A 25,733-nucleotide genomic window follows, 5' to 3' on the forward strand; every position below is an offset into this window, starting at 1 on the left:
AGACTCGCCTAAGGTTGCACAGCCCAGGGGACAAAGCCCACGGCTGTCTCCTTTCAGAGCTGGCGCTCCAAGCTGAAGGGTTCATAAGCGGGAATCAGGAACTACAGCAGGAGTTGATGGCTCGAGCTCAAGTCTCTAACAGTTCCAGGTGGAATGGAGAGAGTGTGTGCAGACCCCTGCCACCTCAAGTGTGGTCCAAGGACCTGCATCAGGGGCATCCCCTGGGACTTGTGAGAAAGGCAGAATCTGCATTTTAGCAAGATTCCAGGGGATCCCCATGCACAGTGAAGTGCTGGTCTCATTTGCTCTGAGGGGAGCCTGGCATCACCCTCAGGTGGGGATGTGACTCCGAGGTGGCTCTAGCTCTCAGCATCCAGGGGTTGTGACCTGGGAGGAGCCGAGCCTCTGGCCCGAGCAGCCCCATGCTCAAGCTGCGGGGCCCCAGGGGGGATGAGCTGCAGTCTGATGTGTGCTCTGAGGGAGGTCCCTTCTGCCCTGACTGTCCTTACCCCGCCCCTGCCACTTCCAGCCTCACCTCCTCCAGGAAGCCTCCCCAGCTGTTCCTGCCCCAGGCAGAGAGCAGAGCCCACCTCTGGGCTCCCAGCTGCTCGTACACGGTTCTTGGGCACCAGCCACCTTGTAGGTTGTCACTTAGTCATTTACACTTACAGCTCCCCCACTGGAAGGAGAAGTTCTCAAGAGAAAAGACTCATCTTTGTTTGTTTCTATGATTTTTTTTTTTATTAAGGTAGATGTGACATATAACATGATAGTAGTTTCAGGTCTACCAGGCAGGGCTTCATCTTAACCACCTACCCCAGCACCAGTATGGAGCCTGGCACAGCGCAAGCCCTCAGTAAACGTGCTGGACAAATGCCTCCTTCTAGACTCAGGGTAACGATGAATGAATTCATGTCTTAGGCAAAGGAGTAAATCTCTAAGGGAAACTTTTAAGGAACAGGTAGGAGACAAAAGTGAGGGGTCCACCGGGGGCAGAGGAATCTTGGCTACCACTTGGCCCTCAGGGTCATCCGTGCCTTCTGCTCAGGGCCCACCACCTCCCAGCGGGAGCCCTAGTAACCAGGCAAGAGCTTAGGAGTTCTCCAGGGGAACTCTTAGGGGAAGAGCTCCCTCTCCCCACTCTCCACAGCATCACAAGTCACAGGGATGCTGCGGCCAGTCACCCTGCGATGCTACCAAGGAATGAGGGGGAAAGGGACCTTGGGGCAGCCAGCACCCCTCCCATGCCAGGGATGGCGCCCATCTCTAGCGAGCCAGCAGAGCCTTGCTCTTGTTTGAGCTTCTTGGGCCTTCTGGCTCTTAACACATGGAATTGGGATGGATGGATGGAAGGGAATAGAAAAATGGGATGGGCCCCGTGTGTGTGTGTATTTAAATTTAATATTTACATTTCTGTCCATTAATGTATTCACAAATGGCTGGAGAGATTATCTAGAGGATGGATTTGGGAAGATCTGACTAAAAATAAGATCTCACACTCTCTAGAAAATTGGCTGATGGAGGTCAGGGGCTCTCAAATCCTCTTTTTTCGCCTTCACATAGAATAGCACATCATTTAAAAAGGTTTCACGGGGCGCCTGGGTGGCTCCGTCGTGAAGCATCTGCCTTCGGCTCAGGTCATGATCCCAGGGTCCTGGGATCGAGCCCCGCATTGGGCTCCCTGCTCCGCGGGAAGCCAGCTTCTCCCTCTCCCACTCCCCCTGCTTGTGTTCCCTCTCTCGCTGTGTCTCTCTCTCTCTGTCAAATAAATAAATAAAATCTTAAAGAAAAAAAAAAGCTTTCACAAAGTTGATCTAAGACCTTTCTACGATTTGAATCTTACTATCAAGTCCTGCACGGGATACGGTAGGGGGAGGGGGGAGTGCCCATATTCCTGTCATGGTTGGGTTTCGCCTTTTTCCTGTGATCTCATATAAGCAATTATTCTAGGCAAAATGCTGCCACCTAGAAGATGAACAAATTTTAATTCTCCTTCAGCAAGTGGTGAGAAGGCGAGAATCACGAGTCGGAAAGCCAGTCTGAGAGGAACATGTGCTCAAAGTCCTTCTGGGTGGGACAGGGTTTTTCTAAGACAACGGAAATGGATACTTCAACTCAGAGAGGCGCAGTGACTCGCTCCAGGTCACACAGGTGACAGATCCCAAGTCTGGCTGACCTCAGAGCTAAGGCACTTTTCCTGATTAAAGTTTCTAGAACTTTCCCCCCAAATGCCTCTGACAGCAAAGGAGAGTGAACCCAGACTTTTTGGGAGCCTGGTGCTCAGGTCTGAGGGGAACTGAATATCTTTGCACGTTTCTGTTTCATCGGAAAATTTTATACAAGCTAATTCGCATTATGTTTCATAATATGTTATTCTTATACCAAAAAAAAAAAAAATCATGTTTTCTCCCTGCAAAATATCTTGGAGGACAACAGATGATCCAGGAAAGCTGCTCTGTGTTTCTGCTGCACTTCGAGTTCTGCCTGGCGGAGCTTGGGGGGCTGGGCGTGGGTGAGGAGCCAGCCCTTAACCCACACAACCTCCCTTATCTGTAAACACACGCTCTCCAGGGGCTTCGACAGTTTCCAGGGATCACAGAGCCCTGAACTTTTCCATTTTTCATGTCCTGGGAGATGCGATTCACGGGATTCCCTCAGGTGCTGAGCTCTGCTCGGTCTAACTGAGGCTGTGCTGTCTCGAGCTGGCTCTCCCACCCCTCCCCTGGGCGGGCAGACCTCGGCATCTCCCCAGACCCTCTCTCCTGCCACTCTACATCCGGTCCCCCGCTGCCAGGTCCTGTCCACATGGCCTGGTCCTGACGCTGCACACTTCCCTGCCCTGCGTGCTCCATTCCCGTCCCTGCACGCCCGTCCCTGGCCCGGATGACCACAGCAGCACCTACTATGTGCCCCCTACTCAGTGTCCTGTGCCCTCTGGGACCTTACCCCAGGCAGTAGTCATGCCCTGTGATCACCAAGTGCTGAGAAAGAGACTAATGCTAGGGGCAGGGAGGAGAAGGACGAAGGCCACCTCCTCCAACCCATCCTTTAGACTTCAGCTCAAAACTCACTTCCTCCGAGAAGCCTTCCCTCTTCCTCCAGACAAGGCCGGGGCCCGCGGTTACCTGCTCCCATCACACCCTGTCCTCTTTCTTTCCAGCACTTGCCAGAATTTACAATTAGATATTATCTTGTTTAGACATTATCTCGTGTGACTAAAGCACTACTGAGGAGGGTGGGGTGGAACCCCCACTGTGCCTCCAGGGGGAGCCTGAGGAAGTGATGGGGGAGGGGTCACCCACACAGTTACCCAGAGATACAAGTATCATTAATTGCATTTCACAGAGGAGCAGACCGTGGCTGAGAGCCAGAGTGGCTATCTTAGTCATCTGAGGCTGCGTAACAAATCACCCCAAAACTTTGCTGGAAATCATGATCCTCTATTACCTCCTTATTATTCCTGGGGTCGGGCATCTGGACAGGGCTGGGCAGGCATCTGGCTCTGGGTCTGTCCACGAGGCTTCAGTCCAGCTGTCGGCCAGGCCTGTGGTTTCATCTGAAGGCTCCCCCAGAGGACAGTCAGCTTCCAAGCTCACGCACTTGGCCGTTGGCCTGGGGCTGTGGGTCCTGTTTAACCTGAGAAGTGAGCAGAGAAATGGGGTAACCTCGCCTTATAAAATTATTTCTCTTCCAGATTGCCTTGTCTCACACTTGGAAAGCCTGAGCAGCCTGTGGGCCAGGCATCCTGGAGCCCTCTCTGAGGGTTCGAGAAAGACCCCAGTCCTTTCGACTTTTCCCCCACAGTAAAGTTAACTTGCACTGTGTGTCCCCTCGCCCTGGGCTGGTGGAAAATTAAATCTCAAACGTTTCGGGGGGCTCCCTCCCCATCCTCCGCCAACCCTTTTGGGGTTGTGCGGTCCTGGGCAACAGGTTTAGCAGAGATATCCCCATGAGAATGGAGGCTGAGTGAGGGCAGCGGGTTTCGTCCGTGTTGTGCGCTGATGTGCGTAGTCCAAGCCGCTCACGCATCTGCCCGTCAGACGAGCAGTCAGTCTTTGCTGAGTGTTGAATGGATGGCCTTTGGTCCTGTTGCTGTGCCCCCTGACCTAATAGACACAGTGCCTTGAAGGGAGGGACAGAAGCGATCTTCGCCAGCCAGGTCCAGATCCCGTGTCCCCTTGGGCGGTACCAGCAGGGGATGCGAGAGTGAGGCACGCCCCTGTTCTGGGACACCTGCTTCTGCCCTTTCCCCCATTCCAGCTTGTTCTCCCTGTTCAGCCAGACCTGCTTCCCCATTCTCAAATTTCCCAACTTCCATTGGTTTTCCTGGAAATATCTTTTCGAAAAATAAAAGGCTCTTCCTCCACCCTGACCCCCGGGGGTTGGGGGGTGAGGTGGGGGTGGGAGCCAGGGCAGCCCACTGCCTCCAGGGCTGGCCCGCAGCTCCCAGGGGGCCAGTGTGGGGGAGGGGGCACCTCCAGCCCTGATTCTTCCTGATCTTCCCCAACAGGGAAACAACACACAGGTTTGTACCTCCACCAGCTTTCCAGCTCAGAGTTGCAGGCTCTGCATGAGGGGGGCGGGTGGTGCTGCCAGGAGGACGGCATCTACGTCTGCGGAGAGGTGAAGCACTTTATGGCTCAGGGTCCTGGTCCTCCTGCAGAGTGTTCTCACCTTGCCCCCTTCGGGCTTAGTCACACAAGAATAAACCAGACTCAGGCAAAGCCCACATATATTGGGCACTTACTGGATACCAAGCACAGGGTCAAGAGCTTTTCAGGGCCATCTCATTTAGTCTTCGCAACTGACCTTTGAGATAGGTACAAACAGCCCCCTTTACAGACAGGGAAACTGAGGGGCAGGGAGGTGTGGCTCGCCCAAGAGCTACTGCACGGAAATCACAACACGAATATTCTTGATGCCACTGCCCACACCTGTAATTATCATGTCCTACTGCCCCGCCACGTCACAGCCACGAGGGATCCGCACCATCGAAGGACAGGGACAGTGTGGCGGAAATTCAGAGGAATTCATGCCCAGCCCAGCAGTCTGGGAGAGCTTCACACGGAGCCTGGGAAACAGGCATCTGGGAGGAGCAATGGCTGAGAGGTGGGGACACCCCCGGGGAAGGTTCTGGGCACTTGAAGCCATCCTCTCAAGTTCATGTGTTGAGGAAGCGGAGAAGTAAGGGAGGAAGGGGTTGAGAAAGGTGTGCTGGAGCCACACTCTATGTAACTACATGGGGCCAGGCTGGGAGCACTCTCGGGGCCTGGCCAGCCTGCGGAAGGTCAAACTGTGAGTCGTGTGGGCCACAGGGCCTAACCCCAAACGTTGGGGGCGTCCAGCACCCATGTGCCCAGCTCCTTTGCTGGAGGCCGAGACCCTCTTCTCCAAACCTGTGGCCTGGTAGCAGCCATCTCCTGAGCCCTCCGCCAGGACAGCCCAGCCGGCCACCAGGTCAAAGCAGTGCAGGAAGAGGAGAGCCCGATCTGGACAGACTATGTTTATTTACACCCAGCCATGGGGCAGGCCCTGACAGGACTGTTCACATCTTCAACTCAGACCCAGCCTGAAGACCAGCTGGACTCTTTTTCTCTTCCAAGCAGCCCTGAGAGAGCTCAGGAAGAAGCCCGATTCGTTAGGACCAAAGAGTTGACAGTTTTCCCTGCTCATTCCAGCTGCAGTTAAGGAAAGGGTCCATTACACATATACTGAGATTCTGGGTAAGATTTTTTTGTTTCAAAGGCTCACTTACTAAAAATATTTTTTAAGTATCTTTTTTTTTTTTTTTAATTGCTCTGCTTGTCCGACTCTCTCCATAAGTGAGAAATCAGAGGCCCAGAGAGGGCCTGGAAGTCACCTGAGGCCACACAGCAGCGAGTGGCCGAGTCTAGAGCCCGTCCGGGGCCCAGCGTTCCTTGTGAACTCCAGCCCAGTCCTCCTTTCAAACGCGGATGCCAGCTTGGTTTGGAGCTGCATGGCCTGGGGAGAGGGGAGGAAAGCGGGCCAAGAGTTCAGGGCTTACTATGGCTCAGCGCAAGTGCTCCTAGAAGGCTCAGCTCACGCACGGTCCTCCTCCTTGAGGCCCTCAATGCCTCAGACGTGAACTTGATCAGGGCTAAGCCTGAGACAGGAACCTAGACCCTACCCCACAGGCCCTTCCCTCCCTTCCTCAGCAAAGACTCCTCACCTGCTCCCCATGGCCGCACACCTGGCTCAAGCATTCCTCCACTGAGTGAAGCCTAGCACAGCTTGGAGTGAGCACTGGACAAGGAGTCAAAAGACTGGGGATCGAGCCTGGCTGGGCCACTTTGTAGCTGAGCAGCACTGGGCTGCATCTCTTACCCCTCTTACTCCCTTGGTTATCAAAAACAAAGAGCAGAACTCTCCAAAAGCAAACAGGGGTGTGGTAGTACACGTCCCCATGATCACATGCACGGTTCCTCAGCAGAGTGAATGCAAAACCAGCTCCAGAGTCAGGCTGCCTGGGATTGAATCCCACTGCGTGCTGGGCGAATTTGGGCAAGTACCTTAATGTCCCCGTGCCTCAGTTTCGCCATCCGTAAAACAGGGATGATAGGGATGATAATAATAGGACCTATCCCCATAAATTAGTTGCAAGAACAGTAAGTAGGATAATATAGGTTGAGAGTTGAGGACAGTGCTCAGTACACAGTGAATGCTCAATAAAAATTAGTCTTTGTTGTTCTTGCTCCTTGAGCCACGATTAAACCCCAAATTCCCCACCTAGTAAATGATATGCACTTGGAAGACACAGATGTTTGTCTGTCCAAGAGTCAAGCCTGGTACCTGGGGCAGGACAGTGAGTGTGGGAATGGGCAATTGCTCAATACACGTACCTGGAAGTATTATCACCTGTAAAATGGGCACATGCAATGCCCTGGAGCCCCCTTCCCCAGAAACCCCTCCCTCCCCCACCCAAAGCATCTCCTCCAGGGGTGGAGGGCTGGTGAATGAATCTTTGAATGATACATATTCCTGTGTTTGATGTTCAGTAATAATGAGCTTGTATGCAGGCTGAGTCACCAAACCTGATTCACGTCTGTGCCAAACATATATAGCCATACAATTCCAGAGGCACGGCATCAACGATCCTGGAAATTCATTCATTCAACAACCATTAATTGGGTGCCTGGTAACCTACTGATTCATGAGTTGGAAGTGGGTAAAACATTATTTAGAAGCTACACAAGGGCAGGCAGGTAACTTAATGTTATTGGGCACGTGTTCCCTAAGCACCTGTCCTCTGATCTTGAACAAACTATACTTACGTGGCCTTGTTTAGGAATTAATGAGAGCCAACTAATCTTTCAGAAGACCTCAATTTGCAGTTTTGGTCAAAAGCCCATCAGCCTTTACAAATGAAGACCTGTCTTTCTGGGTTGGGCTAACTCCTTTGCTAGTTAAAAGCTTTCTGTGTCTTTAAAAGGGGGCGGCACCCTGTCAAATGAACCCTAAAGCATAGGCTGAAGGCGCGTGAAGTCCCACCCACTTTCTGTGACGTCCTGTGCCCCGGCTCCTGATTGCCCGCTTCAGACGTCAATCGCGGGGCGTGTGTCTTGCTGGGACACAGTGGAGGTCTAGCTTGTGGTTTGCGGAGCGGTCGGGTCTATTCTCCGCTCGCCCCCACGCCCTCGAGGCTCCCGCCGCCCGACCCAAAGGCGGACCCAGCCAGTGGCTTCCGCGGCGCCCTCCCGCACCGGATCGCTCCTCCCTGGAGCGAGACCTGGCCCGACGGCTCCGGTCACTATGGTCAGTGGTCGTGGGGGGAAGCGGGGGAGGAGGAGCTGGAAGGGGGGCGCGGTAGGCGGGCTCGCCGCCGGGGCGCATGTGCGCTCGCGGGACGGGGGACGAGCGTCCGGCTCAGTCCCCAGCGCGGGTCCCGCGGCGTTCGGACCCCGGGGAATAGTGAGTCGGGACGGATGCTGGGGGCCCCGTCCTTCCTGGGAAGGCCCTGCAAGGCCCCGCCGTCCCCCGTGGACGCCCAGCGAAGGGGACCCAGCCCGGCCTCTAGGACCCCGGCCCCTGGCGCTCTCGTCCCCGGTGTCCCCGAGGGTGTCGCCGCGACGGCGCAAGGTAGGCGCCCTCGACGGGAACGGGAACTGGGAGACTCCAGGGCTAAGGGTCGCCCTCTTTGTTAAGTAGCCCCCCCGACCCCTCAGTGGGCAGCTCAGGGCGCCACCCACACAGGGCTCGGGCACTGGAGACCTTCCCCGCCAAGCCCCACAAGTGACCTAGGAGGTGCAGGAGTGGCCGGTCGCGGGACGTCCTCTCCATCCCGCAGATGAACAGACGGTGTGTGCATTAGGACACACATGGAGAGGCTGCCTCAAGTTATGAGGCAGGTGAATTAGGGGTCCAGGCAAAGCGAAGACTAGAGGAACCCCTGATTCAGAGCGGAAATGGCCCCAGAGACACTCTGAGGCAGGCCAAACCTGGAACTTGGGTAGGTGGGGAAACTGAGGCCCAGGTAAGGAAGGGGCTGGGAGTGATTGTGGTGGACCTGGGACTTGAACACAAGCCTCTGGATTCCCAGTCCGGTGCTCCTTGGGTTACATCAGTCCATTTTCCAGGTTGTGGGGGGAGGGCTCAGGCACTCTGCAAGGGACTGGGTGTAACGACTGTGTAAAACCCTTTAATCCTCAGCCTCCTGCTGCAGGGAGCTTGTAGAGTGTAAGGGCTGGTGGCCCCTATGGTGGCTTGGGGTCACACAGCTCCGAGTTCAGATGCCACCTCCACCCCTTGGAAACCAAGAGGCTTTGGTTGGTCTTCCCCCCACCCCCCCCACCCCCAGCACTATTTTGTGCATCTGCTCAACAGGCGCTGCAAGGACCCGGTGAGGTGATGCCCGTGGGGCGCTTGGCCCAGGTAACTAGCTGTGGTTGTTCCTGTGATAACAGAGTCCTGGAAGTGGGTGGACACAGGTGTCTGGTTCTTCTTGGCCTCCTCCCTCCCATGTCTGCTCGGGGAGATGGTCACCCCTTCAGGATGCTGCTGGGCTGGGGCATGGGTCAAAGCATGGTCATGGCCTGTTACATTCTGAGTGTGGTGTGGGCAGCAGGTCATCCAAGTCGGGGGACCATCCTGGACAAAGCAGCCTGCTGCCGGGGCATCTAGAAGCATCAGCTTCCTGCTTCTACCCAGTGCCCAAGCGTTTCCCTGGCTCGGCTGCTCCTGGAAGGGGGCCCAGGCGTTTCTGCATCTGTCACCCACCAGGGAGTGGCAGGGCCTGGGGTAATAATGGCTTTAGCCACCCCAGAGCTGGAGCCTGGCATGCCTTCTGGCCACCACCGGGAAGCTGAGAGGAGGGCAGGGACGGTGGGGGGGTGAGGACCTGAACTTTTTGTCTTTGTGCTACACAGCGAGGCCTCTGACTCCACCTTCCCCACTGCCCTGGACTCTCAAGACCGGAAGTTAGAGGGCAGATGGGGTGAGAAGCACCAAGCCCTCACCCCGTCAGGGAAGGCTTGGGGGCCTTGGAGAGGGGTGAAGTGGTTAATCCACCCAATAGGATGTCTGCCTGGGAATCACAGGGTGGGAGAGGGCTGTGCAGTGTCTGTGTTCCTGTTTGTTTACCCAGCATTTATTGAGCACCTACTGTTAGCTAGGCACCATGCTATGCGGGCTCTGGGGTGATTGTTGTTTCTTCGTGGTGTGAATGGTGCTATCTGTGCGGGGGCTGTAGGGGAGAGGAATGTCCTTGGGAAATACAGCATCTTCTTTCCTCTCCCACTTCAAAGTCACTGGGCTAGGCTGGAGGGAGGGTCCCATGTAGGAGACACAAGGCCCCTTAGGAAGGCAGGGGCCGGGATGAGGTCCAGGCCTGGGGCAACCACTGGCTGGGGCTGTTAAGTCATAAGTGCTCACTCAAAATGCATCAATGAGCATGCGAGGTGAACAGTAAAACCACAGGGCCTTTCAGGGCTTTACTCTTTTATTTATCAAAGAAGCCCCCAGGAGGCAGGCACCCTAGTCATGCCCCATGATGGGCAGTGATGAGAAAGACGAGGGGCGTGACCTCTCTTAGGAGCTCACTGCCTGTTGGTCAAGGCAGAACTAGACACAAGCAATTCCTGAGCTCCTGATCATGGCCCCAGAGGCCTGACGGAGGGCTTTAGGAACACAGCAGAAAGCTGGTACGCTCTGAGGGTGCAGGGAGTATCAGGGAAGGCTTCACAAGGGAGTCTTTTGAATGGGGTTTTGAAGCATACATAGGAGTATTCAGGAAGGATTTGAGGAATAGTACATTCCAGGCAGGGTAGGACAGTGTGCTTAAAGGCCTGGAAACATGGTTAAGATTGGGATATTCTGGGAAAGGTCTGTGTGGATGCATGGGGCTCAGAGGAGGGAGGGGAGATGAGTCAGGAAAGTAGGAAGGGTCAGGATGTGCTAAGAAGGGCTTCACATGCTGTGCTGTGCGCTTTGAGTTTTATTCTGCCGATGGGGAGGTAGCAAGAACTGTAACATACTTCGGGCAAGTACGAGGTGGTTGACTTGGATGAGCTCTCTGGCAGTGGGGTGGACACAGGGTTGGAGGTGGCCAGGCTGGGTGAGACCCGCTCATGCATTTGTTCACCCGGCCACTCAGTGCGCATTTTTGGAGCATGACTGCGTGCCAAGCACTGGGGGATCTGGTCTTGACAGGTGTGCAAAATCCCTGCCCTCGTGTTGTTGACATTCTAGTGGAGGGATAGACAGATTGCAAGGAAATGAGTGAACCTACGTGGCAGCCAATGCGCTGAAGAAATAAAGCAAGTCAAGGTGGTGGGGGGGGGGGAGGGGCGACTTTACACAGGGCGCTCAGGGAGGACCTGTCTGAGGAGGTGATACCACCTGAGTCTGAAGAAGAGGCGCATCCACAGCAGGAATAGCATGTGCAAAGGCCCTGAGGTAGAAATGGGCATGTCTTGTTGGAAGAACTCAAAAGAGATTCACTGAGGCTGGAGCTCTGGGAGAAGAAGGTAGGCAAGGCCGGATGTTGTAGGACCTGGCAGGGTTGTCATCAAGTCTTTTCCTACGGTGAGGGGAGCCCCGGGAGGGAACTGAGGAAAGTTGTGCCCTCCTCTGGCTCACATGGGCAGCAGCCTTTGGTGGCTGCTGTGGAGGATTGTGGGGAAGAGGGGCAGGAGCGGAAGCTAGAGGTCGGTTGGGTCGATGCTGTTGCAGCCTCCTTGAGGTGGCAACTCTGGCTTGACCCAGGAGCAGAGCCGATGGAGAAGAGAGGTGTGCAAGTGGGGTCCTAGGATTGGCCTGAGCTCTGGCTGGATGGAGGGGCCTTTCAGGGGGCCGAGACCCCTGGAGAGGAGGCAGGGGTGGAGCGAGAGAGCAGTTGGGGCACGGTAGCTGGGGGATGCTGGTCAGACATCTTTGTGGCTGCTGGCTGTTTGAGGCCAGAGCTTCAGGGAGAGGTCAGGGCCAGAAATGAAAATCGGAGGGTCCTTCAGGAGATGTGTGAGTCCAGGCATCAAATGAGAGAGTGGCTGGGGTCTGAGTTCACGGTCTCTGCAAGGCTAGCCAATAATTGTGACCCAAGAGGGATGGGAGCCCAGATGCAGGGTCTTCCCTGTTTCCTTAGCTGAACAGCACAGAAGGGGCCTATGGGGCCCCCCGAGGATGTCCACACCTAATCCCCAGAACCTGTGAATAAGGTCCCTCACATGGCAACAAGGGCCTCACAGGTGTGGTGAAGTTAGGGGTATTGAGATGGGAGAAGGCCCTGGATCACCCAGGCGGGCCCAATGATGTAATCACAAAGGTCCTTATCACAGGGGCCGGGCAGAGGTGGGGGCGGTTCAAGTGAGGAGTTGGGACAGTGGAAGGAGGGGGATCATGAACCAAGGAACGCAGGTAGCTTCTAGAAAGTGAAAAAGGTAAGGAAATGGGTTTTCCTCTGGAGCCCCCAGAAATGCAAAGTAACAAACGAGTGTTGTTTTTAAGTCACCGAGTTTGTGCTAACATGTGTTAGCCACAACAGGAAAGTGGTTCAGGGCACTAGGTCTTCCCTTGATCTTTTGCCTCCAAACATTGTGATCACTCATCAATTAAAAAATTGATCATTCTATGCATTCATGTATTATACATCCCGTCCTAAAGTAGACAGTTCAAAGGGTGTTTCCTTCCAGCTCCAGTGACAGCCCACTGTGGAGACCCCAGCCCCAGGCAGCAAGACCAGGGCTGGGGCCCCAGGGACCCGAGACCCCTGGAGAGGAGGCAGGGGTGGGAAGTGACAGGGACCTTCTGAGAGGAGAGGGAAGGCTGGCCAGGTTCGGAGCCCTGTCCGGGTGACCCCTGGAAGCTCTAGCCTCTACTGTGAAGGAGCCGGTAGCTTGAGGTCAGGCCACGCGGTGAGTCGTGGCTTCTGGGGCACGGGGCCTGGTTAACGAGGCTGACTCAGCCTGTGGTCAGCCGTGCCTGTGGAGCAGCCTCAGAGGGAGGTCGGGCTGGCCGCGGGCTGGCCTTGCCTGCTGGGGCCCAGGGTGGGCCTGTGAGAGGCCCACTAGCACCTCAGAGCCTGGGTTCAGGGATGTGCACAGACGCAGTAAAGGGTACGTTGAGGGGGGCCTCTGTAGGCAGAGGTGTGAGCCCGAGGCCTGACTGTTGAGGAGCGCCGCAGGAAGTGACAAGAGGACACACGTGAGGGCCAGATGGGTTCTGTTCCTGGAGGATGAGAAGGTACAGGAAGGCACCCAGGTCTGTTGAATACATTTTTTTTTTTTAAGTACGCGCCAAGCCCAGCATGGAGCCCAGTGTGGGGCTTGAACTCACGGCCCTGAGATCAAGACCTGAGCTGAGATCGAGTCAGATGCTTACTCAGCTAAGCCCCCCAGGTGCTTCCTGTTGAATACTTTTGATGTGCTGGGTGAGCAGGGTCCAAGTCCCTACCAAAGATTGCCTCACTGTGTGACCTCAGGCAGATGGTTGACCTCTCCACGCCTCCATGTCCATTTGTAAAACACATACTTCAAGCCTTAAATGAGATAATCTACAGCACCTGCCATAGTGAATGCCCAGCAATGGTGGTTTCATTCATTCATCAAGTGATCACTGAGCACCTGCTGGGTACCAGCTGCTGGAATGCCCCAAGGACCTGGGGTACACCGTGAACAGAAGGGACCAAGGACCCTGATCTTTTGGAGCTTTATTGTCCTACTGTCTTGCTTCTCATGAAAGCCCAGGGAGACTGAATTCAGGCCTTGAGCTGTACCTATTCCAAGAGGGGCCTACTGAGAACTCATGGGAGGGCAGGGATCTTGCTTGGGGTCACATGTCATCTCATGAGACAGGCCTTTAGGATCGGTTGGACTGAGCTGCCAGAGCCCACTCCTTTTGGCTCTGCACCTCCCTGTCCTGCAGCCTGTGTCAGCCCAGCCCATCATCTCCCAGGGGTACCTGGAAATCCTCGAACGCCAGGTACATGGGGTTCCCTCGGGCAGGGATGCAGAGCTGTGGGATCGAACTCCCCCATCACCCTGGTGGGGGGCCACTCCCTGTCCCTTCTTGGAGGCATCTTCAGAAGCTCTCAGGGCTTTGAACCAAAGTGGTTGGATGCACGGACTGGGCTGTGGGTGGAGAGCTGGGTGAGCCCAGCTTTTAGTTGGTTTGAGGCTGGTGGAGCAATGCTCAGGGCTACGGGGCCAGGTTTTCGGTCTGTAGAGAGAGGCTTTGGAGGAAAGACCAGAGGAAAATGGGGAACCTGAGTCTCCCCGCATTTGGAGGGGGTATGGCCTCGGGCTGGGATCAGCTTTGCCACAGTAGGTGCTTGGATTTCTGCCCAGGCCCTGGAGGCTGTGGGAGGAAAAGGCCAGGGAGACCGAGGCCACGCTCCCAGAGGACTCACACCTGCTCTGAATGCCAAGCCCACCTGCGAGTGCATGGGGCTGGGTCCCAGGATTGCTGGGGAAGAGCCAGTGATGGAAGAAGTGTCCTTTGCTCACTCTGAAATATATAGGCCTCAACTTAACCTGCTAAATGCTGTTTCCAAGCAGAGTTGCGAGCTACCTAATTAGCATATGTATCTGCAAAACAGCAATTAAAGGCTGAGATCCTTTCAGGTGTCCTGATTAGGTCTGACGGAACATTGTCAGGCCTGTGCTTTGAACATAACATCCTGGAAAATTTCAGCCACGATTAGAATATAATAAAATAACACCAATTAGAGTCAGCCAACATCAAACCCAGAAAGCATTGTACCAGATAATGGGCCAGTATTTGAGGCTATGCCCAGGCTCTCCCTGGCATTTGAGACTCTAGTTTTTCCCCAGAGCTGTGACCAGGGCCATGCTGCTGGGGAGGGGAAAAGGGAGGGGGACGGGGACCTCCTGGACCTGACTTGGGCCATGCTGGAAAGCCCCGGGGCCCGGAGCCCCGATAAATCCACCTGTGACCACGAGGGGGCGCCGGAGCTAACCCGAGGCTCCATCACCTGTGGTGGAGGCGGACCACCGGGGAACGATTTGTCAGGAGGGGTAAATCTGAAAATAGTATCGAATGAAGCAAAATAAAAAGGTCACAATATCTGTATGCACATTTAAAACACACGCATACATAAAACAACTCTGTAGTTTTAAGAAGACCAATAGATTCCACTTAAATGAGGTCCCTGGGATAGGCAGATTCACAGAAGGTCGGATGGTGGCTGCAGGGGCTGGGGCGGGGGGAGGCGGGAATGGGGAATTAATGTTTAATGGATAGAGGGTCAGGTGGGGATGATGAAAAAGTTCTGGGGATGGAAGGTGGTGATAGTTGCACAATCATGTGTGTATTAAATGCCACGGAACTGTAAACTTAAAAGTGGTTATGGGGGTATATTTTATATATACTTTCCCTCAATAAAAAAGGTACTTATCGAAACACGTGCCACAGGCACTACCTACTGGGGGGGTGCATGGGAACAGGGATGAAGGAGAAGCCAGTGTTGACAGTGGGGCTCTCGAACCCCGAGTATGATGAGCTCCACCCTCAGTGGCCAAGAGGTGCCCTGAACCGCTATTCAATATTTTTCCTTTAAATTCAATAGCCTAAGGAAATTTGCCCCTCAGGCCAAGTTTATATTATGGCAAGTGGAAAATCTAGATCGGCTTTCCTGGTCCAAGGTGCGTGTCCCTTTCCCTGATCTACTGCTAATATTCTCATTTTGACCGTTGATGGCCCTTTGCTACCATCTTCAGTACTTATCCTTACATAGTTCAGAGTAATTCCTTAAACGCCTTTCCATGCCTCCATCACTATCCTCTCAGAAACGACTGAATACAACTACAGGCTCCCCCAGCCCGTTGTCTGCCTGGGGTTTGTTTGGGGCAGGCCAGGCAGAAGCAGCGTTAGATACCATTGGTAGTGCTTTTTAATCCATGTTTAGAAAGGCCTGAGGGGCGCCTGGGTGGCTCAGTCGGTTAAGTATCTGCCTTCGGCTCAGGTCATGATCTCAGGGTCCTGGGATCGAGCCCCGTATCGGGCTCCCTGTTCCGCGGGAAGCCTGCTTCTCCCTCTCCCACTCCCCCTGCTTGTGTTCCCTCTCTCGCTGTCTCTTTCTGTCAAATAAAATAAAATCTTAAAAAAAAAAAAAGACCCGAGCCAACATTTTAAGTCCTCGGCCTGTAAAAACAAGCCTTTTGTTAGTGAGGTGGGTAATGGGACTTTGGAATGAAGTGAGAGTGAGTGAGAGGGTGCCATAGGGTGGGCATGCTGGCTGTGTTGAAACATACCTGAGGGTCACCTTGCTTTTCCCTCAAAACCGCAGAAGTGGATTTTTTATTCTGAAACTTACGGGGTCCTTTATTAGCACATAGTAGTAGGAGCGCAAGATGAACCGTACAGCAACAGTTGCTATGCCAGTAATGGAACTCTTCCATGATTTAGAATAGATCCAAACACGTTCACTTCTCATAAAAATGCCAACCAAGTTAATAAAACAGGCTTTTTTGGGGGGAGGGTTTTTTTTAAATATATTTTTTTAAATTTTATTTATTTTTTTGAGACAGAGAATGACAGAGCATGAGAGAGGGGAGGGTCAGAGGGAGAAGCCGACTCACTGCTGAGCAGGGAGCCCGATGCGGGACTCGATCCCGGGACTCCAGGATCATGACCTGAGCCGAAGGCAGTCGCTTAACCAACTGAGCCACCCAGGCGCCCTTTTTGGTTTTAAGTAAGCTCTGTACCCAATGGAGGCTTCACAGCACCCGTGACCCAGAGATCAAGGTCGCGGGTGCCCCTCAAAGCTGGCTTGTTTTACATTTGAATTGCAAATGAAAATGGAACCCTTTGGGGCTCCTGGCTGGCTCAGTCGGTAGAGCTGTGACTTGATCTCTGGGTCATGAGTTCAAGTCCCACGTTAGGTGTAAAGCTTACCTAAAGAAAATGGAACACTTTTAGGCTCCCTGCTCACTGGTCAAAAGACACTAGCAGAGTGGGAAGGAGTTAAAAGTATGTTGGAAACCAACTTTCTCGTTGGCATGATTAGAAATTTTGAAGGAAACTGACAAGAGAATAACTTTCCCTCCTGATGTCCCGATGTGTTTTAACATCATGTCCGGACATCACCTGTAAATCATCTCTTATTCCCTCTGTGATGAGTGTCCTCAGACTGGGGGACACTGCTGGAGGCACTGAGCTGGGTAAAGAGCTAGGCTGTCTGCCTGGCTGGGGCCAAAGGGGCAGGAGGCTGGGACCTGGCCTGATGGTGCAGAGACCCTAGCGTGCCCTGTACACAGTGTTCCTTTAGGGTCTAGCAGCCTTGCTCCCTCAAGAGCTAGACTCTGAGCTCTGTTTGCCTAGCAGTTTGGCTTGGTAGAATTTCCAAGGGTTTCAGAGTCAGACAGATCTGCATTAAATCACCTCCTTGTCAGTGGAGTGGGTATAATTGTTAGTGGGGAATTAATGAGATAATGGGGATATGTAAGCCTCTGTCCCAGAGCTTGGCACATAGTAGGTGCACAATCATGGCATCTGTTATTCTCTACATCTTGGACTTAGGATAGCAGATCATCCGACCATTTTCCACATATTGGCTTTCAGCCTCATGGTCACAGGATGGCTGTTGTAGTGCAGACATTGCATCTGCACTGAAGGCACGAAGAAGCAGGAAGGAATAGGACGTGCCATTTCTGTTCCTTTTATCCAAAACCAAAAGCCTTCCCCGAGCCCCCCAGAATACTTGTCATGGACCCAGCTGACCAGCCCTGATCACCTGGCTGCCCACACATATAAGGAAGGCTAGAAAAATCATTGAAGAGGTTAGGGTTGTCATGACTTGGCCCAAACATTTTCTACCACATTGCCTGGAGTAAGACAGGGGCCCCGTTAGTAGGGAAGAAATGGGTAGTGGCTGACGGAAAAGCAGCCCACAGTGTCCGCCCCAGCATGGTTATTTCACAACTCCTGATGGTTCCTCTGCCCCTGTCTGAGCTGAAGGGAGGAAGGAGCCTGAGGCTAACTTAATTTTGCAAAGAATGTGGGTATGGAATGGAAGCTTCCAGAAATAAAACCCAGAGTCTCTTCCCCCACCCACCAAGCATTTGCATGCCCTGTTCTCTCTTTTAGAAAGCCTTTTCCTCCTGTTCTTCTTGGGACAACACATTCATCCCTCTCCACTCAGGTTTTCCTCTGGGAAGTTGGTCTGACCACCACCACCCCAATCCAGGAGAGGGCATGTTTGAGGCCACCAGAAAGGGAGAAAAGGAATGAAGTGTGAATTCAAGGGAGATCCCAAGCCTGACTTGGATGAGGTGGGGCAAGCCAGAAGGCTTCATGGAGGCAGTGGCTTTTATTCGTTTAACAAACCTCTCATCCCCAGCTCTGTTCCAGGCCCTGTGATGGGCCCTGGGGCATCAGGTAAATGGAAGGTCCCGGGTAGTGTGACAAGCTGTCCTGTGCCAAGGGAAGCCTCTGTAGCTCTGGAGACCTTGATGGCAGGGAGCATCCAGGCCGCCAGAAATGTCCCTTCCCAGTCAAAGCAGCTCATTGTCAGAAGTTTTGAGTCTGTCCAGTGTGGAGATGGGTAGCCCCAGAAATCACTCACAGCTCGTTGTATGATCCTGTGGCCCAGCTCTCTGCTTCCAGTGCTGAGCTCTGGCAAAATCTAATCATCAAAAATCCAGACATTTTTTCCAGGTGGAAAGGGGCTTGTAAGCCTTCAGCCCTATGGGGTTGAGGTCATTGTCAAGTCCGTGAGGAGGCAGAGAGGTTGCCCAGGAAAGGCCCGTGTGGTAGGAGGCATAAAGTAAAAGTGGTGAGCTCTGACAACACCTCTGTCCAAAATGATGGTAATAAATGGATGGAAAACTGGATTTCCAGTCACGAAAATCCCAAATAACATCAAGCGTACAGCTGTGCGGGTCCCCTTGGGTTATATGCAAGCACCAGGGCCACTTCTCTTAAACTAAATGACATGTGACTTTAATACCAATTCCTCGTACATTATTTTCACGCTGGAATCAGAGCTGCTCTAGGGATGGGTTGGAGGCAGGGGTGCATCTGCCACTTCTCCAGGCAGAGTCTGGGCGGGAACAGCTTGAGGCAGAGAGGAGGCTGGCAGGGAGTTGGCTACTAGAACAGAGACATCTCCTGCACTTTCCCTGGCCCAAAGCCGCCTCTTGCCATTACCGGCTCCCTGTGGATTTCTCCTCAGCCCTCCAGAGCCCTGCCTCTGGGACAGGAAGCTGATCTCTGGGTTGGAATTGACCTGGACTCCGGCTGGGCTGCAGTATGGACTTCCGCCGGTAGGTGGTGCGTCTGCCGGATGTTCCAACCTCTACTTCCCCTTGTTACACAATGCTTGGTGCAGGCTGGATGTTCAGGAATTGGTGGCGAATAAAAGAATGAATGAGTGAGACAGGAAGGACAGGAGACAAAGAGACACCTCATACTCCAGCATGAAGGCTCACTAGGTTCAAGGGGTTATACTCTAAAATGAATCCATTCAGAAGGTACAGGATGACACCCCTACATGATGGGGCCGACCCTGGCTCCCTGTCCAGGGAACTGACATCCAAGATAACTGGGAATGTGCCTTTTGTGGGAAGGTACCATTCCCTATGTCATGGATCTACTTGGTGGAAACCCGTCAGTTGCTTTGAAATTGTCACAGCTCTGCTTTTTCTTGCAGAGTGAAACATCTTTCAACCTAATATCAGAAAAATGTGACATTCTATCAATTCTTCGGGATCATCCTGAAAACAGGATTTACCAGAGGAAAATCCAGGTGAGACAGGTTTGCAGGGGGAGAGGATCTTAGAGCTAATGTGCTGGAGCTGGGATTGGAGTCAAAGGTGCCATTCTGAAAGAACAGCTTCGCATTGGGGCCAGGCTCCAGGGCAAATTAAAGGGCTCCCAGAATATTTTGATGTTGGGCATTTGCCTCTGAGAAATTTTTTAGTTGATATATATATATATATATATCAATTTAAAAACATTTTTTTAAAGCTAGGTGCTATCCTAGGTGCTTTATTTACTCACTGAGACCTCATTACAGTGTTGCAAAGTCAGTACTTTTATTATCCACATTTTACGGCTGAGGAAACCGAGGCATAGATACTAAATGGCAGGCCCACAGTCCTACAGCTAGTGAGTGGACAAGCTGGGATTTGGACCAGGAAGCCTGATCTCATAAGCTGCATCCATAACCACAGTACTAGGGCATCTCTCAGCGGGGAATGGCCACTCCAGCTGGGCTTTGCAAAAAGGGGAGTTTACCAGAAGGATGCAGGGACAGCTCACAGAACCAGGGCAGGAGGAGGAGCCTGGGCTCTCTATCTCTCGGGCAGCATGCCTCTGCTTCTCTCTGCTCATTGGCAGGACTGTCTCCTGCAGCCCCAGGGAACACTTCCTGGGGCAGGAGCACGGGCTAGGCCGCAGGGATTCATGTACCCTGCAACACTCTCAGGAGATGAGATGGGGTTCCCAAGGAGCATGACCTTCACTGCTGCCATGGCTGAGGTGGGCCCCATTAGTTCCAAGCTGTCTGTCTCAATGCTGTGATAGGAGCAGGGACCCCCCCGCCCACCGACGCCTTGAAGGCCATGCTTTGCTTTCAAAACCCTGACTGTAGCCCCATGAGGCAGCCAGGGAGACTGGAGCGCATTTCAGAGGGAAATTGGCAGCTAAGAGCAGAGCTGGAGGTGAGTGGCCTGGGGAGGGCCACACCTTTTGAGAAATGTTTGAAGGACTGGCCAGACCACTTAGTTATGTCTGAGGAGGTCTTTCCTACCAACTCTGCAAACTCCTGGCCCGCTGCTCAGCCACACCCCACCTCACCCCTCAAGGCCTCTGCTCACCCATGCCTCCCCTGTACCATGCACACCACTTCTGCTCCTCTCAGTGCTATTCCTCCAGAAGCCTTCTTAGACTTCTGATGCCACTGCTCCAAGCCCCCCCCCCGCCCCGTGCTTCTCCTGTCCTGTTATTAGTTATGTAACGATCCGTTTCCCCAGACTGTGGGCTGCCTGAGGGTGGACCATGACCCGTTCATCACTCGGTGCCTGCCACAGGACAGGCTCAGCACGGTTTTACGTTTGTATGATGAAGGGTAGCTGGGAGACTGTGAAGGCTCTGAGAGGAGGCAGCAGATGTTACCTGGGGGAGGTGGGGCCCTGGCTCCCACAGGACATGACACGAAGGGTGATGGTAGTGCAGATGTCCACATTTCCTTTTCTGCCCCACAGGAACTCAGCAAAAGGTTCACCGCGATCCGCAAGACCAAGGGGGATGGGAACTGCTTCTACCGGGCCTTGGGCTATTCCTACCTGGAGTCCCTGCTGGGGAAGAGCAGGGAGGTCCTCAAGTGAGTGGGTGCCAGGGACCACTGGGTGGGCCCGGGGGCCTGGGGTCTCCCTAACAGGGTTTCCTAGGCATGAGCTTGCCAAACCTGAAGAGTGAGCTGCCATGGTGGGGGTGGGGGCAGCCAGGCAGTCTGGGATGGAACCAGTGACCCCATGGGTGCTGGCACTCTGGCTTGAGCTGCCTAGCTGGGTTGCATTGGTTGCCTTTTTGAAGACTCACTCCAAGAAAATGAAGCTTTGCCCATTCTGAATAATTTCGGCCACCCCTGTTCTTGCATGTGTGTAACCAGGCATCTCCCTAGTCAGGCCTGGGTCTTGACCTGATGCTGAGGAGGGTCTCTGTCCAGCAGCTGCTCCCTAGAGCGACCCTTTAGGCCTTTGTGTCTAGGCTTTGGTCAGGGCTTCTCTTGCGTCACCATTTGCTCAAACTGCCTGGATCTTGTTGAGTGTGGTCCCGATTCAGAATGGTCTAGGTCAGGCTTCTGTTTCTCCCCAACTCCTGGGAGACACTCCCGCTGTGCTGGGTCTCAAAACACACTTGGAGCAGCAAGGAGCTAAGAGACCTGCTTCTTGATCTTGGAGCTCTCACTGCCCTGAGGGGATGTGATGAGCCCCCCCCCCCAACATTACAGGGTGGTTAGTAGCATGCCTCACATCTACCCGCTAGATGCCTGGAGCACCTTCCTCCCCAAGTCATGGCATCAAAAATGTCTCCAGACTCCATCAGGTACCTCTTCGGTCGGGGAACAAGTCAACCCTGGCTGAGAATGGCTAGGTTAAGACCATCATCTCCTGTTCATAATATAGATTCCCTCAAAAGGGATCAAAATTAGGCTAGGTGTTCCTTATTTGGAACGAGTCATTCCTGAACAACAAACTGACAGAGTCCCTTTTGATGGAGAGTCCCCTATCTCCTTCCCCATCTCCCCATAGCTCTGTAGGGTAGAGACCGTGCAGTCCAGTGCAGGGCTTTTCCCCGCTGCTACTCGTGTCCCCCAGAGTTGTGCCATGCCAAGGTCCAGGGCTCTGAAGCCAGACCTCACTCTTGCTTAGTTGCTGACTTTGGGCAACTAACTCCACCTCTCTGAGCCTTGGTTTCCACATCAGTTGAAGGTGGGTAATTCTGCATACTCAGGGTGCTGTTGTGAGGACTCAGCAAGGTGATGCTCACAAAGCCCAGCCCATGTATGTCTGTACCAGCCCTGCATGCTGTTTAGCTTCACCCCTGCACTCCTTCCAGGGCACCCTCCCTCCCTGCAGTCATCACCAACACACAGGACACCAACATACAGACCCTGTTGTAGGCCATGGGGATGCAGCAGAGAACAAGAGCACAACTCCCTGCCTGTGGAGCAGGCAGGCTAGAGGGCAAAGGCTGTATGTGATGTGTCCGATGGCAAGTGTAGGAAAAAACTAGACGGGGAAGGTAGCCAAGTTGTCCAGGACAGGGGCAGGAGGCGGGGGACAGGGGGGTGGGGGGTGGTGCTGAAGTTTTAAGTAGGGGTTGGAGCTAAGGGGGGGGTGCCTCATGGGCCTCTATAAAGACCCTGAATTTCCGCCTGAATGAGATGGAGCCCCTGAGGGTCTGAGCAGAGCACTGCCTGGCCTGCTGGCCGCTATCCACAGGACAGAGTGGGAGGGCACAGCAGGGGCATGCTGGGGCGAGCAGGGGGAGGAGAGGATAACGGCAGCATGAGCAGGTGGAGGGGATGGGTTAGATTCCAGATTCCTGTAGAGGTGGCATCAACAGGACTCGCTCATGGCTGGGTATGGTGCGCAAGCTGAGGGGAGTCCAGGATGACTGCCCAGTGTGTTGCCAGAGCGTTCTCCGGATGGAAAAGCCACTTGTTGCAGGCGGGGGGCTGGGGAAGATTAGGAGCTCCATTTTGGTGATACTGAGTCCAAAATATCTGTGAGCCTTTCAGCAGGGGTGCCCACCAGGCAGTGGGATGTACAAGGGTGGTGGTACTCCATCTTATAGTCAAGTGCCCCGAGCCTCAGGAAGGTTACGAGCCTTGCCCAAAGTCACACTAAAGCTGGCGTGAAGCAGCAAGAGTGTCGCCCAAGTCCCAATGCCGCCCCCGGTCCCCCCACTCACCTTGTCGGGTGGGAGTCCCAGCCTGGTGTTGGCTGGGCCTGCGAGGCGCTCATCAGTGCTTGGTACAGGGCGTCAGCAGTCATTGGTGAGCAGTCAGTGTGGAGATGCAGCTGAGGTTCAGGAGGGCCAGGGAGGACAAGGGGGGCCCAAAGCCCGAGAGCAGCTGAACAGCACAGCGTGTTCCCCACAGCTGTGGCCAGCACAGACCTCCCCTTCCTGGTTTAAATGTTACACACACACACACACACACACACACGCCCCTCACCGCCCCCTCCCCCACAACGAGGCACCTGAGCCTCCCCCTCGAGCCTCTAGACCCTGTGAAAACCCCCTTGCTGTCCCACTGGGAGTCTAGCCTCCCTTCCCAGGGGACGGAATACAGCTCAGCCAGTGCCAGCTGCCCCCCACCCAACTTGGTCCTCCTTGCACAGGCTGCTACCCTCCCCCCACGGGCCAGTCGCTGTTTCTGTAGCTCATCTCTGCTGCTGGGGCTCCTCGCCATGCCCCCCGAGCTCCAGGTCTCAGGAGGGGGCCATACTGTGAGGGGCCTGCAGTGGGAGCAGAGACAGAGGGGCCGGCACTGGCAGAGCAAGCGCCACTGCACCGGTTTAAAGGGTGGCCGGTGCTGACGAAGTCTTCACGGCTGTGGGGCAGGGGGGTCTGACTGGTGGTGGTATAACCCTTTCGGGGTATAAATACTTTCAGGACTAGTTTCCAAGCCACCGTCATGGGGTCACTGAGCAGGGAGCAGGGAAGAGATAAACATCCCACAGCCCAGTCACATCTCCACCACCACACACGACAGACAGACATAGCCTCAAGGGCAGAGACAATTAGGAAACTGAGTTCTGGATATATATCTTTCTGTTGGAGTATAGTTCAGGTGGTGGCTATGTTTAATACCCAGCTGGTCAAATCTTGAAAACTGAACAATTAGCTCCTGTGAGTAGGTACAGGCCGCTGGTTGATGGGACAGGGTGCTAAGGAGTGACATGCAAATGGGGAGTGGCCCTGGGGTGGGAGGGAGGCTGCGAAGGGAGAGGAGGTTGGGGAGCTAGGCTGGGGTCCTCCCTTAGATGTTCGTGCTGAGGAGCTGTGTCCTGAGGGAGAAGGCTGTGCTGGGTCACTCCGGAGGTCCCCGTGGAGAAGGGACTGGGAGCACGGGAAGGTTGGGCATGGCCCTGGCCAGAGATGGTGGTCATATGGCAAGAACCATGGGGACAGGAAGGAGGGACAGAGTTCAGAAAGCTTTGAAAGGTAGAATCAACATGTCTGGGAGTAGGTGGTGACTACCTCAGTCTCCTAATCTGTGAAATGGGTGTTACACCCCCTTCCTGGGATTGTACACACTGGGGAGGACAGAAGTCAGTCACCTGTTAGTGACACACCCCTCCTCAGTTGTTGGGGGCAGTGGGTGAGAGCATGAGGACACTGACTGTACAGCAGTGCTCCATCAGCATTTCCCCATGAGCCATCAGTCTACCTCCTTTAGGTTCAAAGAACGTGTCCTGCAGACCCCAAATGACCTTCTGGCTGCTGGTTTTGAGGAGCACAAGTTCCGAAACTTCTTTAATGCTGTAAGTTAACCTGGGCAGGACAGCTGAGGGTCCAGGTCCTTCCATGCTGGCAGAGCAGGCAGGAATGGGCACTGGCTGGAGCCCCCTCACAGCCCGTGGCTCTGCGGTTATGTCCTTGCTCCTCCCATCTGGGGAAGGACAGCTGCTTCCTCTGTGTGGGGACAAGGAGCCCAGGGCCCTGCCCTCCCACAGGGAAGAGGCACCTCCTTTGGGGCAGTAGCTCTCAGGCTGGAAACATCCCCCAGCCTCCTTCAGATGTCCCCTCTCCACCCTACAACCCTGATCCCCTTAGTGAAGGGGGCGTGGGGTTGGAGGATTCAGTTCTGAATCTATAGATAAGAATCCCAATAACCACAGTGATGGGAGGAAACCCAACTGCCGTTCCCTAGACAGGACTCTGGGCTAAGGTATGCATTGCAGAGCATTTCTAACCCTCTACTTAGCTTGGTCCCAGATTGACTTATTTTGGTAACTCAATTTGAGGATTTCAAAATGGAAATACACATGGTGGGGGAGGGTCCTGTGGAAAGAGTCCCATGGGGGAGGGTAGGTCTTGCCTGTGCCCCCCGACTGACAGCCCAGCGGGGTGCAGTTTTACAGTGTGGTAGAGCTGGTAGAGAAGGACGGGTCAGTGTCCAGCCTGCTGAAGGTGTTCAACGACCAGAGCGCCTCGGACCAAATCGTGCAGTTTTTGCGCCTGCTCACCTCAGCCTTCATCAAGAACCGCGCGGAATTCTTCCAACACTTCATTGATGAGGAGATGGACATCAAGGACTTCTGTACTCATGTAGGTCCTCAGGGTCTCAAGCTTTGGGGACTTAGCCCCCAGCCCTGGGACCTGCTGTGTAATACCCAGCTCCTGGGACTGTACACACCGGGGAGGACAGGGCAGTCAGCATGTGGACCATGGGGAAGTGCCGTGAAAGCCCCTCTCCCCTCGGGAGACTTGAGTGCCATCATCCCTAGCCAGGGGACTTGATGTCACACCTGCATTTGTAATTTGAAGATTAGCAAGCCAGAAACAGATCCTACTTGAGCTGCCTACTGAACGTGTGGCTCTGGGCAAGTACTTCCCCCATCCAGGCTTCTGATTTCCCATCTGAGAAATGAGGGCCTTGGACTAGACTGTTTACAAAATCGCAGAGTAGCAGGGGCGCCTGGGTGGCTCAGTCGGTTAAACGTCTGCCTTCAGCTCAGGTCATGATGCCAGGGTCCTGGGATCGAGCCCCGCATCAGGCTCCCTGCTCAGCAGGGAGCCTGCTTCTC

General features: G+C 54.1%; 2 protein-coding genes across 5 annotated transcripts in view; one reads left to right on the forward strand and one right to left on the reverse strand.

The window, feature by feature from the left end:
* Nucleotides 1-7,583: 7,583 nt before the first annotated feature.
* OTUB2 (OTU deubiquitinase, ubiquitin aldehyde binding 2) overlaps nucleotides 7,584-25,733 on the forward strand; it is a 23,668-nt gene continuing 5,518 nt past the window's right edge. Inside the window, exons 1-5 of the mRNA XM_025869425.2 lie at nucleotides 7,584-7,773; nucleotides 19,121-19,216; nucleotides 20,676-20,794; nucleotides 24,383-24,467; nucleotides 25,060-25,254. Coding sequence (XP_025725210.1) covers nucleotides 7,771-7,773; nucleotides 19,121-19,216; nucleotides 20,676-20,794; nucleotides 24,383-24,467; nucleotides 25,060-25,254 — 498 coding nt within the window. The 5' untranslated portion in view covers nucleotides 7,584-7,770. The remainder of the gene's footprint in view (nucleotides 7,774-19,120; nucleotides 19,217-20,675; nucleotides 20,795-24,382; nucleotides 24,468-25,059; nucleotides 25,255-25,733) is intronic.
* The window catches only part of DDX24 (DEAD-box helicase 24), a 34,267-nt gene continuing 26,294 nt past the window's right edge, over nucleotides 17,761-25,733 (reverse strand). The window contains exons 11-13 of one of the 4 annotated variants that reach the window (XR_012379148.1): nucleotides 22,891-25,332; nucleotides 20,587-20,768; nucleotides 17,761-18,800 (exon numbers count right to left, since the gene is read on the reverse strand). The gene's annotated coding sequence lies outside the window, so the exon portion shown is untranslated. Of the gene's footprint in view, nucleotides 20,769-22,890; nucleotides 25,333-25,733 lie in introns of all 4 variants that reach the window. The other 3 variants (XR_012379149.1, XR_012379150.1, XR_003207602.2) reach the window with 3 other exon arrangements.

The sequence above is a fragment of the Callorhinus ursinus genome, unplaced genomic scaffold (assembly GCF_003265705.2).
Source record: "Callorhinus ursinus isolate GAN/ISIS: 27379988/994484 unplaced genomic scaffold, GSC_fseal_2.0 scaffold8, whole genome shotgun sequence".
NCBI classification, from domain to species: domain Eukaryota; kingdom Metazoa; phylum Chordata; class Mammalia; order Carnivora; family Otariidae; genus Callorhinus; species Callorhinus ursinus.